Source organism: Mesocricetus auratus, unplaced genomic scaffold (genome assembly GCF_017639785.1).
Source record: "Mesocricetus auratus isolate SY011 unplaced genomic scaffold, BCM_Maur_2.0 Super-Scaffold_100021, whole genome shotgun sequence".
Taxonomy (NCBI): Eukaryota; Metazoa; Chordata; class Mammalia; order Rodentia; family Cricetidae; genus Mesocricetus; species Mesocricetus auratus.
The window spans coordinates 8,373,112-8,395,129 of NW_024429202.1; the positions used below are offsets into that span (position 1 = coordinate 8,373,112).

At 51.8% G+C, this 22,018-nt stretch overlaps 2 protein-coding genes across 5 annotated transcripts in view; one reads left to right on the forward strand and one right to left on the reverse strand.

Annotated features, from left to right (window-relative positions):
- Mrpl14 (mitochondrial ribosomal protein L14) lies at positions 1–13,432 on the reverse strand. The gene is made up of 3 exons (XM_005072326.4): positions 13,352–13,432; positions 3,439–3,529; positions 1–450 (listed from the first exon to the last, which is right to left on the reverse strand). The coding sequence occupies exons 2-3, from the start codon at positions 3,507–3,509 to the stop codon at positions 84–86; spliced, it is 438 nt and encodes a 145-aa protein (XP_005072383.1). The 5' UTR covers positions 3,510–3,529; positions 13,352–13,432; the 3' UTR covers positions 1–83.
- Tmem63b (transmembrane protein 63B) overlaps positions 13,082–22,018 on the forward strand; it is a 26,845-nt gene continuing 17,908 nt past the window's right edge. The window contains exons 1-5 of one of the 4 annotated variants that reach the window (XM_040729567.1): positions 13,082–13,099; positions 20,011–20,193; positions 20,424–20,503; positions 20,706–20,744; positions 21,654–21,744. In XM_040729567.1, the coding sequence (XP_040585501.1) occupies positions 20,035–20,193; positions 20,424–20,503; positions 20,706–20,744; positions 21,654–21,744 (369 nt within the window). In that variant the 5' untranslated portion in view covers positions 13,082–13,099; positions 20,011–20,034. Of the gene's footprint in view, positions 13,100–13,541; positions 13,663–13,752; positions 13,883–20,010; positions 20,194–20,423; positions 20,504–20,705; positions 20,745–21,653; positions 21,745–22,018 lie in introns of those variants that run through there. The other 3 variants (XM_040729564.1, XM_040729566.1, XM_040729568.1) reach the window with 3 other exon arrangements.

Sequence of the window (22,018 nt, forward strand, 5' to 3'; positions counted from 1 at the left end):
GAAACACACACCAAACATTTATTCTGTTTCGGACACTGTCACCAGCGTGAAGGGAACGGCTGAATAGCTCACAGCTGCTCTGCTCACACAAAGTTCTGAGCTATGGCCAGCACCTTGGAATACTCGCCTTCCCTCTTGCGAAGGCTGGTTGGGATAGGTGTTTTGATTCGAGTCCCCACAGGGTTCCCATTGTCCTCAATGAGGACCACGTTGTTGGAGTCAAACCTTGGGGTCATTCGGGAGCCAGGCATGCGATGCCCCACAATGAGTGCTTTCTTCTTCTGTCCCCTGATGGCCAGCAGAATCCGGTCGCCGACCTTGCCCACCCCGCTCTTGTTATAGACATGGATGCATCGAGGCGGCCGATGGTATGGGGTGTTCCCCAGGGCACTGTTGTCCACCACACGCACCCGAGTCATCTTCTGGATTGCATCGAGGCTCCCAGAGGTGCTGGTGGGAGAGAAAGAAGTCTGTGACGAGGACCACAAGGCACAGGTCCCAGAAAGCCAGAAGGTGCATGACAGCCACACGCATAGACATACATGTACATGTCAGCCACATGCATATACATATATGTACATGCTGAGCAGAGTATGACCCAGAAACCAACAAAAAGGGAGTTTGTGAGGCCTCAACTACCCATTTCCTTATATTCGAGCACTTCTTAGACCACCAGTGTGTTGGCTGTAATCCCACACTTGAGAAGCTGAGGCAGGAGGATCATGGGCTTGGCCAGCCTGTGTTCCTCAGTAAGACCCTCTCACAAAACCAAAAGCTTCTACTGAGTGTCGAGATTCCGGTTTTTCTGGGACAACAAACTTCATGGCATACGTCATATTCAGCCTTTGGTTTCTGAAAGTCGAGGAGGGCTAAAGAATCTCTCCAGGCAGCCTCACCCCTGCCAATCCTGCAGAACCTGCTTCCCCGGTGCAGCCCATCCCTGCTCTCATAGAACCTGGGAACCTGGAGACTTTCCTGAAGGAGCCCTGGCACAACACAGCAGAACAACTTCTTATTGCTTCCAAAGGGACTTGCTTGGCTTGGCTTTTGGAGATGGGTCTTCCAGATTGTCCAGTGTCCTGGGAGCAGTGATCCTCCTGCTTCAGCCTCCAAAGGTGGGAAGAAGCAACTGCAGCACACTAGCCCCCAGATCCAATCCTTTTCAGACACTATTACTGGCAGATCCAGGTGGAGTTTCTGTCTCCCGATGCTCACCCCCAAAAAAGTGTGATTTTTCTCTAGCTCAATCCCAGGGTCTCCTGGAACCGTTTCTCCACTCGCCTTTCCCCATGGCCTCCAGCTAGTGACTCCACCTCGGGGCCACACTGCTCCTTTGGGTAGCCTTGCCTTTCCACTACAGAGCTCCCTCCAAAATACGCAACACACACTGAAAAGTCGGGAGGTCCCAAGTTTGCAACCTACTCCCATCCACTGCTGCTGCTGTGAAAGGCTTCCCAGAAACTTCTTTCTAGGTGCACCCACTCACCTCCTTCCTCGGACAGCTCTACTCAGACCTGACAAACACTCCCCAAACCTCTCTGCTCTACTATATACTCATCATGTTCTTCTTTAAAAAACGGGTTTTTTTGGTTTTTGTTTTTTGTTTTTGGTTTTTACGAGACAGGGTTTCTCTGTATTGTTTTGGAGGCTATCGGTCCAGCCCAGCCTCCAACTCACAGAGATCCGCCTGCCTCTGCCTCTGAGTGCTGGGATTAAAGGCGTGCGCCACCACCGCCCGGCAAAAAACGGGTTTTAAAAACTACTTTAACTTACTATGTGTGTGTGCGCGCACGTACACATGACTGGAGGTGAGAGGACAACTTAGAGGAGCTGGTACGCTCCTTCCACCGTGAGGGTCCTGCGGATGGAGCTCACTCAGGTCACCAGGCGTGGTGGCAGCCAACACCATTGCCGAGCCACTTTCCCCCACTCTCACCCGGCTTCTCAGCCGCCTCACAGCTGGTTTCTGAGGCCTGCCTTGAGGACTGGCCTGCACTAGAAGCAACTCTCACTCATGTCTGCAGGAAGCAGCAGAGACGGCGGCACGGGGTCAAGGCAGAAGGCAATGTGGCTGGGCGGGGCCAGCCTGGCTTGGTAGGGAAGCACGTGCGGACAAGAACTGTACAATTCTGTAATTGAAGGACAATTCTGCTGGGCTTCCTGGTGCATGGAAACAATCCTGACTACGTAGGAGACCAGGCAGGACGATGGCAAGTTCAAAGTCAGCGTGAGCTACAGAGTGAGCTCAACGTCAGCTTGGGAAACTTAGCCAGAGCTTCTCTCAAAATAAAAGGTAAAGCAGATGACTGGTAGCTCACACTTGTAACCCTGGCGCTCGCTCAGGAAGCAGAAGTGGGAAGACGGCCAGCCTGACCTACGGGGAAATATTCACACCTGCTACAGCCCTCTAGTGAAACCCTATTGTATAAAGCAAACGAAAACAACAGAAATCAAAATAAATGTAAAAAGACGGTTGGTCGGAAACTCTAGATTCAATCCAGTCTTGAAAAAAGAAATTCATTCTTAAAAAAGTTTAGGGTGGTACAAGCCTTTAATTCCAGCACTCAGGAGGCAAAGGCAGGTGGATCTCTGTGAGTTCAAGGACAGCCTGGTCTACAGAGCTAGTTCTAGGACAGCCAGGGCTACACTGAGAAACCCTGTTTCAAAAAACAAAACTTTGGGGTCAGCAAGATGGCTCAGCAGATAAAGGTGCTTGCCGCCAAGCCCAACAACCTGAGTTTGATCCCCAAGACCCATAATGCAGAGAAACAACTTCTGCAAGCTGTCCTCTGACTTCCAAATGTGTACCATGACATCATGATACACCTGCATGCCGGAATCAATCTCAATCTCTCTCTCTCTCTCTCTCTCTCTCTCTCTCTCTCTCTCTCTCTCTCTCTCTCTCTCTCTCTCTCTCTCTCACACACACACACACACACACACACACACAGAGTGAATGCAAGGGGTTTACATCCTGAGAATTTTTTTTTTTTTTGGTTTTTCGAGACAGGGTTTCTCTGTGGCTTTGGAGGCTGTCCTGGAACTCGCTTGGTAGTCCTGGCTGGTCTCGAACTCACAGAGATCCGCCTGCCTCTGCCTCCCGAGTGCTGGGATTAAAGGTGTGTGCCACCAACGCCCGGCTGAGAATTTTTTTTTTAATGTAAGGGGTTTATATCCTGGGAATGACAGGATCAGAGCTGTGACAATAAGTATGTGGCAGGGACTGCAGAACAGCGTCCATCACAGGCCACACTTTCCTGGACCCAAGACATGACGTGCACATTTGTCCTATCCCTCCCCCATGCTGACTAAATCCTAGCTCCCACCGGCCCCTGACACCTCCCTGAGTTTCCTCTCCCATTCTAGTCACCACAGGATCCAACCAGGGTGGCAGGCTTAGCCAGGGACACTTCTGAAGAACAAGATGTCAAGCATTACCTGAAGCAGCGCTGGCCGAATGCTCTGCCGATGTGGGCAAAGGGGCCCCAGAGCTCAGCGAGAACAGCCATGGGATCCCAAGACGGCAAACCTGCAGGAAAGGGGACAGAGCCTGCTTTACATGGGGCCTTGTATGGGAGAGGACACTGCAGCACAAGTTCATTAGTCACTAAATAAGCATCTTAGTGTGTGAATGACACACAATGATTAGACAGAACTCCAGCTCCCAATCCTGATGAGTCAAAGCTGCCAGCCCTACAGCTTCTCCAAGCAACAGAAAACAGGAGTCCTTTAGCATCTGGAGAAGGAGTTACAGACAGTTGTGAGCTGCCATGTGGGTGCTGAGACTTGAACCCTGGGCCTTTGGAAGAGAAGAGCAGCCAATGCCCTTAACCACCGAGCCATCTCTCCAGTCCCCGAACACTTTTTTTTGTTTTTTGTTTTCAAGACAGAGTTTCTCTGTAGCTTTGGAGCCTGGTACTCACTCTGTAGATCAGGCTGGCCTCAGACTCACAGAGATCCATCTGCCTCTGCCTCCCAAGTGCTGGGATTAAAGGCGTGTACCACACCACCTGGCTCCCCTGAACACCTTCTTGTCACCTGTGTGCCCTCTGAAACCATCAGCATCCTGGAAGAAAGTAGATCAGCCAGGCCGGTAGCACAGGGCTGCAATCCCAGATCTTCTGGGTAGGAGGGTGCACACTCCACACCTGGCCGGACTACAGAGTGAGTTCTAAGCTGGTCTGGGTAACTCATCAAGATCCTGTATTAAAACCGATTAAGCCAGTTGTGGTGGCTCACACCAGTAATTCTAGCACACTGAAGGCTGCAGCGAGGCTGGAGGATGAAAAGTTCAAGACCTGTGCTATGTAGCGAGCTCTGGCCAGCCTGGGTTACATGAGACCCTACCTGAAAGAAATTATTAAAACACAAAACAAGCCAGGCAATGGTGGCGCACACCTCTAGTCGCAGCACTCAGGAGGCAGAGGCAGACGGATCTCTATGAGTTCAAGGGCAACTTATTCTACAGAGTGAGCTCCAAGACAGCCAGCTACATAGTGAGACCCTGATTGGAAAAATAAAACAAAACAAGCAAACAAAAAGACAAAACAAAATATGGAGCCGGAGAGATGGCTCAATGGTTAAGAGTACTGGCGGATCTTGCAGAGGATCTGAGTTCAGTTTCCAGCACCCACATGGTGGCTCACAACCATCTGTGACTCCAGTTCCAGGGGTCAGGCATCCCTTCTGGCCTTCTTGGGTACCAGGCACACAAACACTGGTATACATGAAACAAAAAAAAAGTTAAAAAGGGTTGAGAATACAGCTCAGTGACGGTAATGTGTTTGCACACCCTGGATCCAATCCCCACTGCGGAAGCAGGGTGCAAATGAGACGATCTAAGCAGCTTCCAAAGTCACCTGTCACATATCACCCTTCCCAAACGTGAATGCCAGGACACCTGTAGAGTCCAAGGTCGGCAGAGAAGAGCCAAAGCCACCCTTGCCAAGGCACTGACCACAGTCTATATGTGGGTGAGTCTCCCCCACAGCACTGTGGCATGGAAAACTTCCACAGACAGTAGACAGAGATTCAGCACCTAGGTCACAGAACCTGGACACATAAACACAGACGTCAAAAAGTCCTTTAGGGCATGAGCCTTGCTGCGCCATGGCAAGGAAAAGCCAGATGGGGATCCCAGCTGTAAGCAAGCCAGCTCTTCCCCCCAGACACCGGGCCACAGAGGGCACTGCTGGAGAGCTCTAGAGCTGTACCTAAGCACTGGAGTATTTACACACAGCTTTGCCTAGCGAGGCCTCAACATGCCTGCCTCAGATAATACTATTTAATAAGGGTGGGAGAGAAGTCGCTAGTCACTTCCAGAAATACCTGGGCATTCCACAAGTGCCTGTCACTTAGCACCTTGCCTCAAACCCCATCACCCAGTGTTCTCCTTGGGGCTCCTGTGAAGTGCTGGCCCACTCAGAAAACTTGCAGCAGATGGCAACTAATCCAGGCAATCCTGAGCACCGGACACACAGAGGCCAACAGCAGCCCAGCTTTACTAACCGAAGATCCTGGCCCAGTGGCTACGGAGAGCGCCCAGAACAGGCTGGGCACCCCGTGCTTATCGGCTCTTTTCTTCTTCCCATCTCCCTTCCCAGGTGAGGAAACTGAGTTACACAGAGCCTCAGCCTGGGGACCTCCCTCGGCACCCCCCAGGCTCTGCGTTGCCGGGTCCGTTTTCCTGATGGACCTTTGCTGTGGTGGTTAAAGCTGCACGCTGTGCACTGTCACCTCACTTAAGTCAGACACCCCTGAGCATACTTCTACAGACCCCACTGTTCTCACACACACACTCACACACACACACACACACGTAACTTGACCAAGGTGAGACAGTGAGGAGTAGCAGGGCTGAAATTTGAACCGCAGTAGTCCGCTTATGCAACCTGAAGTATTTCTCCAACTGCTAACACACTCTAGTTCCATCAAGAACGCTGGCATTTGCCAGGTGTGGTGGTGACGCCTTAATCCCAGCACTCAGGAGGCAGAGGCAGGCTTGAGACCAGCCTGGTATACACAGCAAGTTCCAGACAGCCAGGGCAATATAGATAGGCCTTCATCTAGAAAACAAAACAAAGACTTCATGGCCACTTTATTGTACTCCACAGCCGAGTGACATCCCAGCCCCTATATTTAAGCTCTGAGGCAGTCTGTAGTGCAGGTAGCAAGAAGGGCTCACGCTCTAAGCATAACTGAAAATGGCAGAAAACCACCACAGCTCTGGAGGGCAGCCACCTGCACCCCCAGCCCCAGCCAAGTTGTGCCATCTGATGCCAGCCAGCCTTCAGGATTGCTCCCGGAGGAAAGGGACTCCTTGGATATCCAAAATTAATTGAATGCAGCCCACATGGCTCATCCTGGGGTCACAGGAACCTCATCTCGGCACTTGGCTCCTAGAATGCTAGACCAAGAACTATAGAAGTGCTGAGGGGTTCCTGGAAGCTCCTGGTAGGGTTACCGCCACAAATCCCAGTGCTCCAGGAACCCTCTAACCGCTAAAGAACGCTCCCAGGCCTCCACTTAGTGCCTGCTTTCAGCTGGCCCTGTGGCCCACGTCCCTCTCTACCTACTGAGTCTGAACCATTTCTTCAAGTGAGGGGCAGCCCGATCTACACGGGGCAGCCCTGCACCCTGTGCCGGTGGAAATGTCACTGAGGCAATGTACAGTGTGCTGTGGGATTGAACCTTGCACATGCTAGGACAGCAATCTGCCGAGCCACACATCAGCCCTACATGGATCTTGCCAAGCTAGAAACTGAACCTAGGGTCTCAAAAATGCCAGGCAAGCCCTCTACCACGGAGATACAGCCTCTCCCAGCGCCCAGACATGCCTTGAACCTCTCAGGTCGCTGAGATCACAGTAGGCCTGTGACACCAGGCCATTAGGTCCGGTTTCTGGTAATTCCGGAAGTCCCTTCACGTTCTACTCCTTGCTACTTACTCCCCCCATTCAGAAACTTACTAGGACTCCTCAAATGGCCACAGGAACTTTTAGGGCAAGGACTCTGCACCCTACCTTCAAGCACAAGGGTCATGCCTCCAGGAAAGACTTCAACTTTCCTAAAAGGCCAATGTTACTCTCACTGTTTCTAATGGATCTGACAGTGACTGTAACCTCTGACCTCAACCCCAGTTGACCCAGCAGTTTTCCATGGCCCTAAAGCACAGTCACAGACCTCACCTATGTGCCTTATTCCTCAAAAGACAACTGCTTCTCTTGGAAAAGATCTCAGGTCCCCCCAAAATAGGAGTGCAATAAATAAATTAGGTGTCACCCCCCCCCATCTGACACTGGAACCTCACAGGCAGTCCCCTCCAGGAGTTCCCTAGTGCCAGCATGGTGCTAGCAGTGGGGGAAGTTCATGCTTTGTCTACAGACCCCTGGAAGCAGCTCCCTGTCTAGTATGGGCAATGCCCACATCAGCAAAAAACCGCTCCACAGCTATGGGACAGCAGTGGACATCAAGGAAACTCTTTTTTTTTTTTTTTTGGTTTTTCGAGACAGGGTTTCTCTGTATTGTTTTGGAGGCTGTCGGTCCAGCATGGCCTCGAACTCACAGAGATCCGCCTGCCTCTGCCTCCCGAGTGCTGGGATTAAAGGCGTGTGCCACCACCGCCCGGCTCAAGGAAACTCTTGATAGGCCTTTACATTCTCTGCTAGCACAAGTCCGCCCTGCAGACACGGGACCTGAGGCTTGGCAGACCTGGGCACACAGAACAACATGTCTTGTGTTTGCCCAGACCTCAGTATTTCTTCCTTTACGACACTCTCATTCAGATGGAGCTGGGGTATTTGGAAGATTCCAGTGCCGGAGGTGGCTTTTCACGTGATTTCCTGGTCAACTCACAGCACTATCCTCCCATTTCAGAGTGTGAATCACAACCTCTCCTTCACAGGGTAGGGTGGAGATGATTTAATGTCTGGAGAGGCACGCCCCTTTCCCAGCTTGGTCAAACTCCCCACTGCGCTGCAGAAGCACAGAGGGGAGCGTAGAGACACCCGGTGGTGTCTGCTAGCCTTATCACATGCAGCCCCCCCTAGAATGCAAGCTCCACGGAGTCAGAGCCCAGCACCTGCCCGCTTACTGCTCTAGGGTTGAGAGCAGTTACTGACACGTGGATCCCAGAGTTTCCCTGTTCTGTGCGCTTCTGTGTGTTAGGTCTTTTCTCCTGCACCCATCCAGACTTCTGATGTTTAAGAGCAATAGTTCCCAACCTAAGGGTTTCAACCCCTGGGGGGGAAGGGAATGAATAACCTTTTCACTGGATCACCTAAGACCATTGGAAAAACAGATATTTACAGTAGCAGAATTGTAGTTGTGAAGTAGCAAAACAAAAATAACTTCATTACTGGGCTGGAGAGATGACTCAGAGGTTCCAAGAGCACTGCCTGCTCTCCCAGAAGTCCCAAGTTCAATTCCCAGCAACCACATGGTGGCTCACAACCATCTATAATGAGATCTGGTGCCCTCTGCTGGCCTGCAGGCATATGTATAGGCAGAACACAGTATGTATAATAAACAAATCTTTAAAAAATAATAATTTTATTATTAAAGGGTCACAGTATTAGGAATGTTGAGAACCACTGATTTAGAGGGTTCATTTTTAGCTAGTTTTTCTTTCGGGGGCGGTTAGCTAGTTTTCATACTAAGGACTAGAAGAACAATTAAGAATAACACTTGGTATGCGTTGTGAAAAAAAATCACCACTATTTGAGGATATTTATCTATTACTGCGTGTGTCACAGTGCAGAGGTCAGAGGGCAACTATGGGGTCAGATCTCTCCTTCCCCCTTTACTTGGGTTCTGAGTAGCAGGCTTAGCTTCTCAGACTTGTGCACAAGCCGATGCTGCCTTGCAGAGCCTTCTTTTCCCAGGTATCACTTAGGTGTTGAATTTCAGTACAAAGTAACCAGCAAAGATGCTCTCTATATAAGTAGGCCAGTATACTGAGTACCAGAGACCTATACATTGTTTCCAAGCCAGGCCTGGTGGCTGGCACCTTTAATCCCAGAACTCTGGAGGGACAGGCACTTGCCTGACCTGGATGATGTCCTGGGTTCAGTCTCTAGTACTAGGGGCAGGAGGACCAATACACAGGAACCACATTTAGATCAAGGCCAGCCTGGGAATTCCAGGCCAGCTTCACCTACAGAGACCCTGTCTCCAAAAACAAAACAAATCAAATGTTAAGCAGGAAAAAGCAAGGGCTGGCACTTTGAAGAATCACAAAAAGACCCTTCCCATCATTCTGGACCAACAAATGCTTGTATTTGGGGCTTCAACACCTGTTACTGTTTCCCTATCCTCATGCTCTTTCAGGAAGTTTATTTTGTGTATACAGTTTAACCTCACACAAGTCTAATATGTTGCAATTCTCAAGTATCCACACCACAGTGCTTTTATTGATGATTTCATTCCTAGGCACCCAATGGAAACAGAAAAACAAATCAAAACAGGCAACTGTGAGAGGCTGGACCAGTTGAGGACTTGCATCATTTTGCAAGTGGAGGAATTCAGTCAGAAATGGTACTACTACTTGTCACTCCTCCCAGGTTATAAGGCAACCAAATCCAGACCAGAGCTCAAAGCTGCTGCTACTAAGTACACCCAGCAGGACAGGGATATGGCTCAGATGCAGTTTTACCCACTAAAATACTTCACCAAAAATAAATACAACACTGTGTGTTTTGTTTGTTTGTTTTCAAGACAGGATTTCTCTATGGCTTGGAGGCTGTCCTGGAACTAACTCTCAGAGATCCACCTGCCTCTGCCTCCTGAGTTCTGGGATTAAAGCCATGCACCACCACCGCCCAGCAGTACACATTCTTAAAACTCAAGAAATAAAAAGTTGCCTTTGTTGTGGTGTACATACCTATGATTTCAATACTGGGGAGGTGGGGCGGGTAGATCAAGAGTTCAAGGCCAACATTAGCTACATAGAAGTTCAAGGCCAGCCTGAGTTAGACTATCCCAAAAAGAAAACAAATAAAACCACCAAGGCCAGGCATGGTGGTACATGCCTGTAATCCCAGCACTTAGGCGGCAGAGACAAGTGGATCTCTGCGAATTCAAGACCAGCCTGGTCTACATACTGAAGTCCAAGCTAGCCCCGGCTACATAGTAAGATCCTGTCAACAACAACAGTAACACACCACACCCAGCACAGTCCAGGGCAAGACAGAAGCAGATTTGACTCACCTGCCCAGGTGTGAGTTTTCACAGCATTACTTACCAATGAGCACAGCACCCTTCAACAATAAATGAAGATGTATTTCAACTACAGCGGCCACTGAGCAACCCATTCCTCAATTTGGTCCACAGTTTTTATCTTATGTCTAACTTTCTATGAGGACTTAACTGAGCCAGTGGCAAGGAGCCAGGGCTAAGAAGTCAGGCAGCCAGAGGAATGTGGGACAGCAAGGTTACAACAAAGAGGAAATGCTACTGGCAGGGCTCATCTCTGATATGTCTGTGACCTTTAAATCACGTCCCCAGGTCTCAGTAATTGTGGACAATCGGGGGCCATTGGGTAGAGAGGAGCCCATGGATCTGAAAGTGCTCTAGCTTCACTTAGGTGAGGGACCACTTCAACTGGGATATTCTTCTGGTCTACACAGTAGGCAGCTTGTTTCCTGGCCTCACTCCTCCATCATAAGGCAGCGTCCATTCCTCCATCTCAGATCAGTCCTCAAAGTGCTTCCCAGCATAGGGGAAACACAGAAAAGTGCTTCCTGACTTTCCAAGGACAGACATGATTTTTAAGAGTTTTTTTGATGGGGAACCTCCCACCCTGATTCCCTAATAAGCTACTGACCTCTCCTTCTAGGTCAGCACATTTTGTGACCCAGAACAACACCACAGTCCTCTCTTGAACACTGACTATCATTGTTAACATACCTGTAAAATTATATCAACCTCTAACTTGGAAGACTGAAGTGGGGTGTGGCAGTGCATCCATTTAATCCCAGTACTTTGGAGGCAGAGGTAATCATGAGTCTGAGACCAGACTGGACCATGAGAGCCAAGGTTTCACATAAACAGACAAACAAAAAGAGGTTAAACTATAACCTGACTTCTTGAGGCCTTCCCAAGTTCCCACAGAACCAAGTAACATGAGTAATGTGAAAACACATTTGGGCAGATTCACATGTGACAGTCAAACAAGAGAGCAGATCAAGATCATTTTCTTCTTCTTCTTCTTCTTCTTTTTTTTTTTTGTTTTCCAGACAGGGTTTCTCTGTGAAGCTTTGAAGCCTGTCCTGGCACTCACTCTATAAACCAGGCTGGCCTTGAACTCAGAGATCCACCTCCCTCTGCCTCCTGAGTGCTGGGATTAAAGGCGTGTACCACCATTGTCCAGCAGGTCAAGACTTTTGCTTTAATCCCAGCACTCTGGAGGCAGAGGCAGGTGGATCTCAGAGTTCAAGGCCAGCCTGGTCTATAAATCGAGTTTCAGCACAGCCAGGGCTACAGAGAAACCCTGTGGGGAACAGGGGTGGAGGGATGGATTTTTACATGTAAGATTCTAGGCTGTGTTCAGATAATAGCCACTTGAGAAACGGGAGCCAGGTCCAGAGGTTCAGATTCACACTTGCACTATGTTTTTTAAAAACATCATCTTCCAGTGATCTCCAGAAGTTCCCAAACCAGGTTAGCATGACCTCCATTCCCATCTTCTAGATACCTACTATCAGTGATATCTGGCCTCAAAGCGAATTTTATCATTCCAGGGAGTGAGTCAGGCTAGTTTTACACACACACACACACACACACACACACACACACACACACACCAGTATCATATGTAAAATGTCCCCCAGGAAATACACATCTGAGGAGCCCTGTGGGTAAAATGGATAACCCAAAAGCATCACAACAGACCTTCCTCATCAAGAACTGTTTTCAGCCGCTTCTCAGGACCCAGACCCAAGCTGTCTACAGTGACAACCTCCATCTCCCTTCCCCTACCTCCAACACGATCCTCAGTTTGGGAGGCTTGGTTTTTGTATGCAGGTTTGGTTTTGTTGAGACAGGATCTCAGGCCGTCTTAAGCTGGCCTTAAACCCCCAAAGCAGCAGAGGATGACCGTGAACGTGTGCCTGCGTCTAGGATTACCGGCAAACCCACTGCTAGTCCACTCACCAACTGCAACTTCACAAGATTTAGAGTGACTGAAAAGCTCAAGCCAAGGAAACCGGGAGGCATACGAGAGAACAATGCCTTTCCAAACCGTTCTATGACACACAGAAAGAGTGGAAGACACCTAATACACTCCCGTGCACTTGTGTCCTAAGACACAATACCTAACGTAAGTGCAACGCCTATATATAAAATCATACATAATAATTAGCTGGGCCTCATTGGTAGGGAGCACGTGCATCAAGTCCATTGCTGCAGGGAGTGGGTATATATATATATATATATATATATATATATATATATATATATATATATATATGATGGCCATGATCTACTAAACTGATTTTCAAGTCACTCATGGGGAGTGTTTGAAAGACACTTCAACAGACCAAACCGGTGGCTGAATAACCAAATACACTGACCAGTGTCCAACTGTGACTGCAAGGTCCTGGGTGCCAGTATTTCCCAAGCAGCCCAAGGTGACTCGTCCCAGCTCCTGTGACCGCTACACGATCAGTCCCTTAACGTCTCAGCGTGGCAAGGCTCACTTACTGCGCACAGTGGAAAGCAGTATTTCCTTCTGTCCCCTTTAAGAACCCGAAATTAAACAGGTGGTGTCTGCCCTGTCTTTGCGATCGTGACCTGTGTGGTGACATACAGAAAAGAGGCGGTCCGCCTCCCACCGCCCCTGCCTTAACCCCTGCTAGGTGAGGTCTTCGGTGAACTGAGAAAGCAGGGAATCCCCTGGACCGGGAGTCATTCAGCCTGACAGAAGCGAAAGCAAGGACTCCTCCCTCTTTACATCGAAGAAGGTTCTAGCAAATTCATCTCCAGACCCAGTGGGAGGAGGAGCAGATAAACTACAGGAGACGCGCCAGAGCAACCTGCCTAAATTGCTTGGCCCAGGCAAGACCGCAGGCCCCATTCCCCGAGGCTCCACTTCCCAGACCGGGGTAAGCAAGGGAGCGCATCGAGGTGGCGTGGGAGGCGCGGAGGCGGCGTGGACCACGCAGCCCTGGGCAAACAGGAGGCTACGGGGTGCAGAGCCGAGGCCTCGCGAAGGGTGGAGACCCCCCTCATTAACCCTGGGCCCCGTAAGGCCTGTCTTCACCCCTCCCTGAGAGCGCACCCCCCTACTGCAGAGACGAAAGGGGGAGGAGAGGCAGCGCGAGGAGAGCAAGGCGACCCCTGAGCCCCCATCCTACCGAGTTGGCTCCCAGGGAATCTCCCGCCACGAGCCCCGCTGGCCAGGCCCCGCCCCGCCCCCTGCGCCTGCGCGCCGGTGGTGCTCCGTGAGTGCGCGCGCACTTTCTACGTGTGCGGCGTGGGGGGCGGGCTCCTGCTGGAGCCCCGCCCCCGGCTCCCCTCCCTCCTTCGGCTCCCCCTCCCCCACGCGCTGCCGCGGCCGCCGCAGGAGCCCAGAGCTCAAGCCGCCCGGCGACTCCCCCTCCCCCTCCCCAGCCCCGCCCCGCCCGGAGCCGGGGCTCCCGAGTCGGAGCCGAGTCTGCGCCTGGGGGTGAGTACGCGGACCCCTCCCCAGCACCCCTTACTTGGATCACAGGATCCCACTACCACCCCAAGGAAGGAAAAAAAAAATAACAACAACAAAAAAACCACCAGGACTCAGCTGCGCGTCCCCTCCCTTCCACCTTCTGCGGGACCCAGAGGTGCCCGGGCCCCGCGGGACCCAACGGAGGCACGCTTTGTCCCCAAACCCGCTGCGTCCCTGGCCAGATGTGAGTCCTTCCACCCCTGCCGGGGCTCCAGATGTGCGCCGTCCTCTGCCCCCGCCCCGCTGGGTTATCCAAAGGGGTGGGACCCCCCCTCTGTCCCGACCCTTGAGTGCTACTCTATCCCCACCTGCCCCGTCCAGGTGCGCGGCCCCTGCGCGGCCCTCCTCGGGTCCCCGCTGCTTCCCAGCCACTGGCGCTGAAGGGAACCACCCGCCTCCGCCCCCGAGTTTTGCATTCTGGGGTCGCCGAGTCCACTGCCCTCGGTCTCTTGTTGCTGGGGACGAAACTGGCCGCGAACAAGGGGTCCAGGCTTGGGCAAAGGGCAGGGCTCGAGGGTGCTGGCACCAGACGGGTAGCTGTCCCCGGCCCCGGTGGGGACTGGTCTGCCGGCTGGAAGAGGGCGGCCGGCCCTGGGAGCATGTCCTCTCCTGCGCCCCACACAGAGCAGTTCATTCATGAGCCGCCCGGGCCTGCGTTGGAGGGTGCGGTGGGGAGACGATTCAGACGCGAATCCCGAGGAGGCAAAGGCCCTGTTGAGGGGGAGGGGGCGCGCTTTGTCCCTGCCGGCTGTCTTTACCGCCTGGTGCGGACTGTCCCAAAGATTGTCGTTGTGTTACCCAGGAAAAATAAGGACGCCTGGGAAGTGGGAAAGAGAGGTCAGAGGGGCTGGCTGCCCTTGGGACTTTGTGCTGCCTTGGTCCCCTGGTCAGAGGTCTGGCGGCCCACAGCCCAGGGGGGCTTGGGTCTCTGCTTCCTCCCCAGTACCGCTCCCTGACCCCGTAGCCTCCTCCCGGGTCTGCAGTACGCCCGGGTGAATGACACTGTGCCCAACATCTCCTGAAGAGGGGCCCACAGCCCTCTGTCTTCCAGATTCGTGAGAAGGGGGAAGGGGAGTGGCTGCCAGGCTCACGTCGGGGGGTATTCCTGGCAGCACCTTTGTCCCCCGGGGTACCAGAGGGTCTACGCCTTGGCATGCCCCAGGTAGCACATGCTGGGACCTGCTGTTAGTTCAGCAGTGCAGGCTTGGCCAATGAGTGAGTGAGTAGGTGGGTGGGGATGTTTTGAGGCAGAAGATGGGTGATAAGTAACTAAGAACCCCTTTCTGGACATCATACAAGTTCCTTTCAAGTACAACAGAGTAACAGAAACCTGGGTTCAAATCCTAACTCTGCTGTTGTTGAGCCGCGTGACCTTGACAAATTAGTTAACCATCTTAACCTCTGTTTCTACTTAAAAGTGTGATTAGTTACTACTGCCTCCTTCCGAGGTGGATCTTCGGGATCCAATAGTGTAATGCAGGTAAAGAGCCTGGCGCCTTGCCTGAGAGTTGATCAGTAGTAATGGGTTCACTTCTCTGAACTTCCTGATCTACCAATCACCTCTGGTGCCCCACCTTGCCTAATGCAGGTGGATGGGGTACATCCTGGAACTTGGTGACAGAGTCCCTAACCTAGGGGAAGCACCCGCCCCCCCACTGACTAGTTCTATTCCTATCGTGAAATTACATGTTTTATTTTGGTCTTAACCAGCCTTCCTCCATTAAAAGCAATCTCCTGGAGTCTATATCTCATTAATAACAGCTGTTTTGTTTTGAGATGTGACGTCATTTAGCCCAGGCTGGCCTTGAACGCCTGATCTCCCAGGTGTACACCAATGTGCTTGACTTCAACAGCTAGTCTTTTCTTGTGGTGATTTCTTTTGTTTGGTTGAGTTTTTGTTTTTTTTGGTTTTGTTTTGTTTTGTTTTTAGAACTTTGAACTCTTTTGTTTTTAATCTTATTTCATCTCCGAAGCAGCCACATGGCTGAGTTGTTGTCCCCACTTTACAGGTGAAGGACCTGAGACCCGAGCTGGTTAAGCACTTTTTCCAGAATAGAAGCAGAGTGCATTCCATCCTAGAGCCCTTGTCCTGTACCCCTGTCTCAGAGCCTGAGCCCACACACTCCTGAGTCAAGGATCAGGAGCTATAAGCAAGAGGAAAGGCAGGCCTGCAGATCTAGGGTGTGGCGTTCCAGAGTTGGTGCTAACAACCCTCAGCCTCAGAGCCCCTGCTAGTGGCCTCCCCTAGCCTGGGCCCATCTCTGGGTCTGTCACAGACTGGCTGTGTGACTTCCCCAAGTTATTTGCTGTCTATGTGCCTCGGTGGCTTGTTGGAGTTGCAAATAGTAACATTTACAAAGTGCTTAGAGTAGTAATGCCTTGCACAAAATAAAAATAAGCCAGTGTGGTAGCTTGTATCAGGAGGATCTTGACTTGGAGAAAAGCCTAAACTGTATAGCTAGACTCTGGAGAGAGATGGGGAGTGGAGTGGCTCACCTGTGAATAGATAAAACTTTTGCCTGTCTGAGTTCCACTCAGGCCAGCCAAGGCCGTTAATACTACTTCATTACAGACTGGAAGAGTGAGGCCCACATTTCACATTAAGAGTTAATTTCTTCTCCGTGGCTGTATAAGACTCCCAAGCCCCAAATTAAGTCTTTTCCAGAAACTCTACAAGGAAAAAAACAAAACAAAAAAGTAACTTCTACCTTGTGACATACAGTTTGTATTAGTGAAATGACAATCTTGACTTAGTCTAAAATCCCCTCCTACAAAACCAGCTTCAGTATCCGACTAGAGAAATGGGCTCACAGCTGGCAGGGCACGTCTGGGTTGGGAGAGGCTTTGACTCCAACTACTGTCCCCAAGTAGTATTCTGTCCCCTCAGCTTCCCAGCCCTAGACTGGATTTGAAAGCAGTTGCTCTGGATGACACAGCCCAACAGCCCCACCCCTACAGTTAAGAGCTCGGAGTCACCCTGTCAACTGGTAAAGCCACCAGCCCAACTCCACCCCTTACCTACCCTGTGACCTCGCCTGGCTCCAGTCCCTTCCCTGGTCACCTATGGATGGGTGATCTGGGTGTGCCCTGCTTGCCTTGGGTGTGGGAGGAGGATCTGTGTAGTTGGGGAGCAGAGGTGCTCTAAGACAGTAAAAAGACTGGCAATGGAAAGATCTGGTAACTTCAGCTCTCACCCACCGTAATGGAGCCACCTCATGTAGAAGCTTCCAGAATGTCCAATCTTCCTTCAGAGTAGAGAAGATGGGGATGGGAGAATGGCAGGAAAAGGGTCTGAACAGTTTAGAAACAAGGGATGAGGATAGGCTTCCTGGAGTTCAGAGGGGTCAGGACCGGGCATGTAGTGTATGGTTGGTAGAGCACTTGCTTAACATGAATGAAGCCTAGGCTTGATTCCCAGTACTTAGGAAGTGGAGGCAGGAGGATCAGGAATTTGAGGCCATCAGCCTGTCTCAAATAAAAGAAGGGGGGCTAGCCAGGGCCTCCCTCCCCAAAGTACCTGTACCCACCTTTAGCCTGTCCTGTGGCCTCGGCATCTGTGCATCTTATATTTGCAGACCCAGGCTCCCAACGCGCCCACACATACTCTTCCACTCAGAGGCCATGTGTCCCTTTACTTCCGCAAACAGACACATGTATGAGCACGTTTACACATCTGAACATATACCTCGACTGCCCTTGTAGTCTCTCACCTAAGAACAAATAATTAACGTTGTTATTTATGAAGTATCCATATATGCAGAGGCTCTTTTTTTTTTTTTTTTTTTTTTTTTTGGTTTTTCGAGTCAGGGTTTCTCTGTATTGTTTTGGAGGCTTTCCTGGAACTCGCTTTGTAGACCAGGATGGCCTCGAACTCACAGAGATCCGCCTGCCTCTGCCCCCCCCTCCAAGTGCTGGGATTAAAGGTGTGCGCCACCAACGCCCGGCTATGCAGAGGATCGTAAGTAGGAGATGAGCCTGGGCTACATAGAGACCTTGGTAAGAGCTGGAGACAGAATGCTGCCCCACCCCCACCCCAGACGGTGGATACATTTTGACCCTTCTGTGAGAGCCTTGCTGATACATCTTTGTTACAGATTGGAAGGGTGAGACCCAGGTCTACCCTCACCTGCCCTAGACCTGTCAACATAGCACCGTGTTCTGAGAAGGGCCCAGCTTTGGGTAGAAACAGACTTGGTTTGAATTTCGAGCTTCCAGCATTTTATTTGCAGTGAGACCTAGTGGGAAAGTACTGAACTTTTCTGTGCCCTCTACTGACAACTTCAAATGTCAGTGATACAACTCACAAGGTGTCTGAAGAATAAATGCAGTCATGTATGCTATTATTCTTTTGTTTTAAAAAGATTTATTATGCGTGGGGTGTTTGTCTACATGTCTGTGCACCGTGTGGGTGCAGTACCAGCAGAGGCCAGAAGGGGGTGTCAGATCTCCTGGAACTAGAGCTACAGACAGTTGTTAGCAGCCATGTGGGTATTGAATCCTTATCTGAAAGAGCAGCCAGTGCTCTCATCTGGAGCCATCTCTGGAGTCCCATATATTGTTATTCTTGAAACAGTGGGCACTAGATAAATAGTACTTGCTGCAATGATTAAACTCATGTGTTTTTAAAGGCAGCTTGGGTCCCAAAAGGAGCCAGTATAGCACATGCGGGACAGCTATTCCCTGCTCCATCCTGACCCAGGCTTTGCAAAGATTCCCTTGGACCAAGAGAAACACATAGCATCGCTCATGTTCTGGTCCTTAAGAGCTGCTGGCTCCTGCCCTGTGTGGTTGCGTGTTTGAAGGGGAAAGGGGAGACCCCAGAGCTGCTGGGGGGGGGGGGTTGTAAGGGACAGACAGTTCCTTCCAAGTTGCCAGTCACCTCTTCTAGATTTGTTATTCTCTCTTTGTCTGGTTGCCTTTCTTCCCTCGGGACCCTCCTCTAAGCAGACCTTCCATGTTGTCAGCAGAAGGGGCCCCCAGGGGCCCCTGAGTAGGACCGGGTGGGGCTGTGCTGCTGTGGTAGCCGCCTCTGCTGCAGCCACACTTCTCCAGCCTGGGAACCTCCCCAGGGCCCTGCTCAGCTTTGTCCCCAAGCATTTCCAGAGTCCAGGGCTCCAATTGGCTTCCCCATCTCTCCCCTCCGCTCTTCATCCACTTAGAGCACAAAGGACTGTGGCAGGGCACCAGGCAGGCACCAGGCAAGACAGGAGTACAGTGGTTGCTGGGGGCCTTTAGAGGCCTCCGCCCACTCTTCCCCTCTTTTGCCAATGGAAAAGCTGGCTGGAGGGCACAGCATTCCCAGCCTGCTCTGCTCCGGAGGCAGAAGCACAGCATTCTGGGAGTTGTAGTCCTCAGTCCCCTCTGTTTTCCCCCTGTACAGCTAGTTGGAGGGAGGGGAGGGAAGCAGGCGTGGAGAAGAGCGGGTGTCACGGACTCTGAAGTCTGGCGCTTTTACCTGCACTCCAGCCCAGTGCTCTGCGCCGAGGACACAGGGACAGCTCTAAGGCTGAACATCTGTTTTGAAGGTGGTTATATGGAGGAGGTTAACAGAATTAAAAACTAAGCACACTTGAACATTCTGTTTTTTCTTTTCGCTTTTCACTTGATCTTAGCCAAAAGGCCGAGAAGAACTCCTTTTTAATTCTTCATTTATTTATTGTGATCCTAAAGATGGAACTTAGAGGTTCTGAGATCAGAATGAAGCCGTTGACTCTGGACTCTTACTCCCTAGCACAGAGACGGGCCTCTGCCCATCTCTAAATCTTTTTATTTGTGTTGCTTTATATGTATGAGTGGTGTGTGTGTGTGTGTGTGTGTGTGTGTGTGTGTACCACATACACCCCTGATGCCTGCAGAGGTCAGAAGAGGGCATCTTATCCCCTAGAACTAAAGTTATGATGGTTGTGAGCCTCTGTGTGGTGCCGGGAACCGAACCCAGCACCTCTGGGAGAGCCGCTGAAACATCTGCAGTCTACACCCTCCTCGTCATTCCTGCCTAGGAGAGATGCTGTATGAGCTGGGGGTAGGTGGGAAACAGACACTGAGCTCACAGATTCTTCTGCATTTGCCGTGAAACCAGCCGTCCCTGCCCTCGTTAGGACCAGGGTGCGCTGCCTAGACCCAGGGTAGGATCATAGCCAGCGGGCCGTGAAATAAATCTGTGTGATACATACCTCCCTTCCCTGGGCCCTTATTTCTCATGAGCAGAGGTTTCCGCCCACTGAGCCACCTGGTCAACTCTCCCCGTACCCACCTTGCAAGGCCAGGGTGGCTAGGGGATGAACCCAGCTGACTGGCTTGTCCCCTGCTCAGGAGGACCATGCGGCAGTAGCAGCCATGCTGCCTTTTCTGCTGGCCACACTGGGCACCGCGGCCCTCAACAGCAGCAACTCCAAGGACTACTGCTACAGTGCCCGGATCCGCAGCACCGTCCTACAGGGCTTGCCCTTTGGGGGCGTCCCCACCGTGCTGGCTCTGGACTTCATGTGCTTCCTCGTGAGTGTCTTCATACCGTCCCCACCTTGACACCTGGGTCCAGGGCATCCCCTGCAGACGTCTTCCGTCTCTGACCCACGTCCCGTCTTCCCACTCGTAACCAGGAAAAAGAGGTTCCCACTGACCAACTTCTGCGCGTTCACCCAAGCCAGGGGCCTCCCTTCAAGTTAGGGTTCTGACCCCCCCCCCGACTCTCGACAGCCATTCACTTGCCTCCCCTCTGCCCCCAGGCCCTGTTGTTCTTATTCTCTATCCTCCGGAAGGTGGCCTGGGACTATGGGCGGCTGGCCTTGGTGACAGATGCAGACAGGTAAGAAAGCCCGGGACTGCCTCTCCACTGCTCGCAAACATCATGTTCCGTGTTGCTTGGGAGTAGGGAAGAGCAGGCCTTCTCTCTGTCGGGGCATAGAAAGGGACTCGTCCCTGGGCCAGCATGGGATGGCCTGAGGACCCTCCCCAGTCCCAGGGACTCTCCTCCACCCCTGCTAACCCTGTCTGTTCTCTGTCCCCAGGCTTCGCCGGCAGGAGAGGGAGCGAGTGGAGCAGGAATAGTATGTGGGGCACCAGCCCCCTCATCCGCACTAACCCAGCTTTCCTTCTCTCCTTTCTGCGTTCCTCTCCTCTCCGCGCCAGTCGCTGGCTCTCTCTTCTTCTTCTTCTTCTTCTTCTTTTTTTTTTTTTTGTTTTGCAGCTTTCTCCTCTGCAGGCTCATGTTTCAGATTAACGCTGGCGGTGTGCTTTGCAGGACGGGGGCCTCCTCAGCTTGTCTCTGCCCTTATTGGTGTTGTTCCTCCTCTTAGGTTTCCTGCCTAAGAAAACCCCCTCTGAGTGAACCCCTGCATTCTTAGCCTTCACTGGCCAGGGCGAGAGCATCCTCTGGGAACTCCCCAGGAGAGTCCCCAGCACAATCGTGCAGAGACAGGATTGGGTGCCACCAGCAGCTCCCAGCCCCTAACAGCTAGTTCTTCATATTCCAGGGTCCCCTGCTCCTCTGGAGGCCTAGGATGGGCCCTGCCCGGGAGCTCCCGCTGTGGCCTTTCCGTCTCCTTGTGGTCTCTGTCCATAGGACTGATTTGGAGCTGTGGCAGCTGATGGCTCAGGGACAGGGAGGGTTGGGCCCTGCCCAAGAGACATTCCGGTCTCGCCACCCCTTTGGGTCACCCCACCTTTGCTTTTTGGGGTAACACCAGCTCTGTTGCCTACCTCCCGCTCCCCCTGCTGGTCACCTCTGGAACAGCAGGGTGGAACTTCAACCTCCATTCTGGTCAATAATGAAGACACCGTTTCCCATAGGCCCACTTGCTGTCCGTCACCAGTGACCCCTGAGGGAGGCAGGGTAGGGGGAGGTCACTCTTGCTTCAGCCTCTGCACTTCCTGTACCTTCTTTGGGTGCTCACATCTGCCCCTCTGAGACTCATGCCCCCTCCCCTCCCCTCCCTCTGCTCTATCTCCCACCCCAGTGTGGCATCAGCTATGCATGGGGACAGTCATGACCGGTATGAGCGTCTCACCTCCGTCTCCAGCTCCGTCGACTTTGACCAAAGGGACAACGTGAGTGCCCTCCTCCCGACTCCCTTGAGTGCACTGCTGTAAGTTCAGGGGCTCCAGTACGGCCTTTTATCAGTAGTGGACGTGACAGGCTAATATTCAGAGGACAACAGCTGGCCCAGAGCTGCTATGACACAGGATGAGGTCCTCTGAGTGGCACCCCTGACATTTGTCTGTTCCGAACTCTGTTCGCCACAGTAGAATTTGATGCCCGCCTCCACTACCGATGAAAACCCCTTTTTTCGTTGAACAAGGCTTTAGAAACCAAATGAGCCTT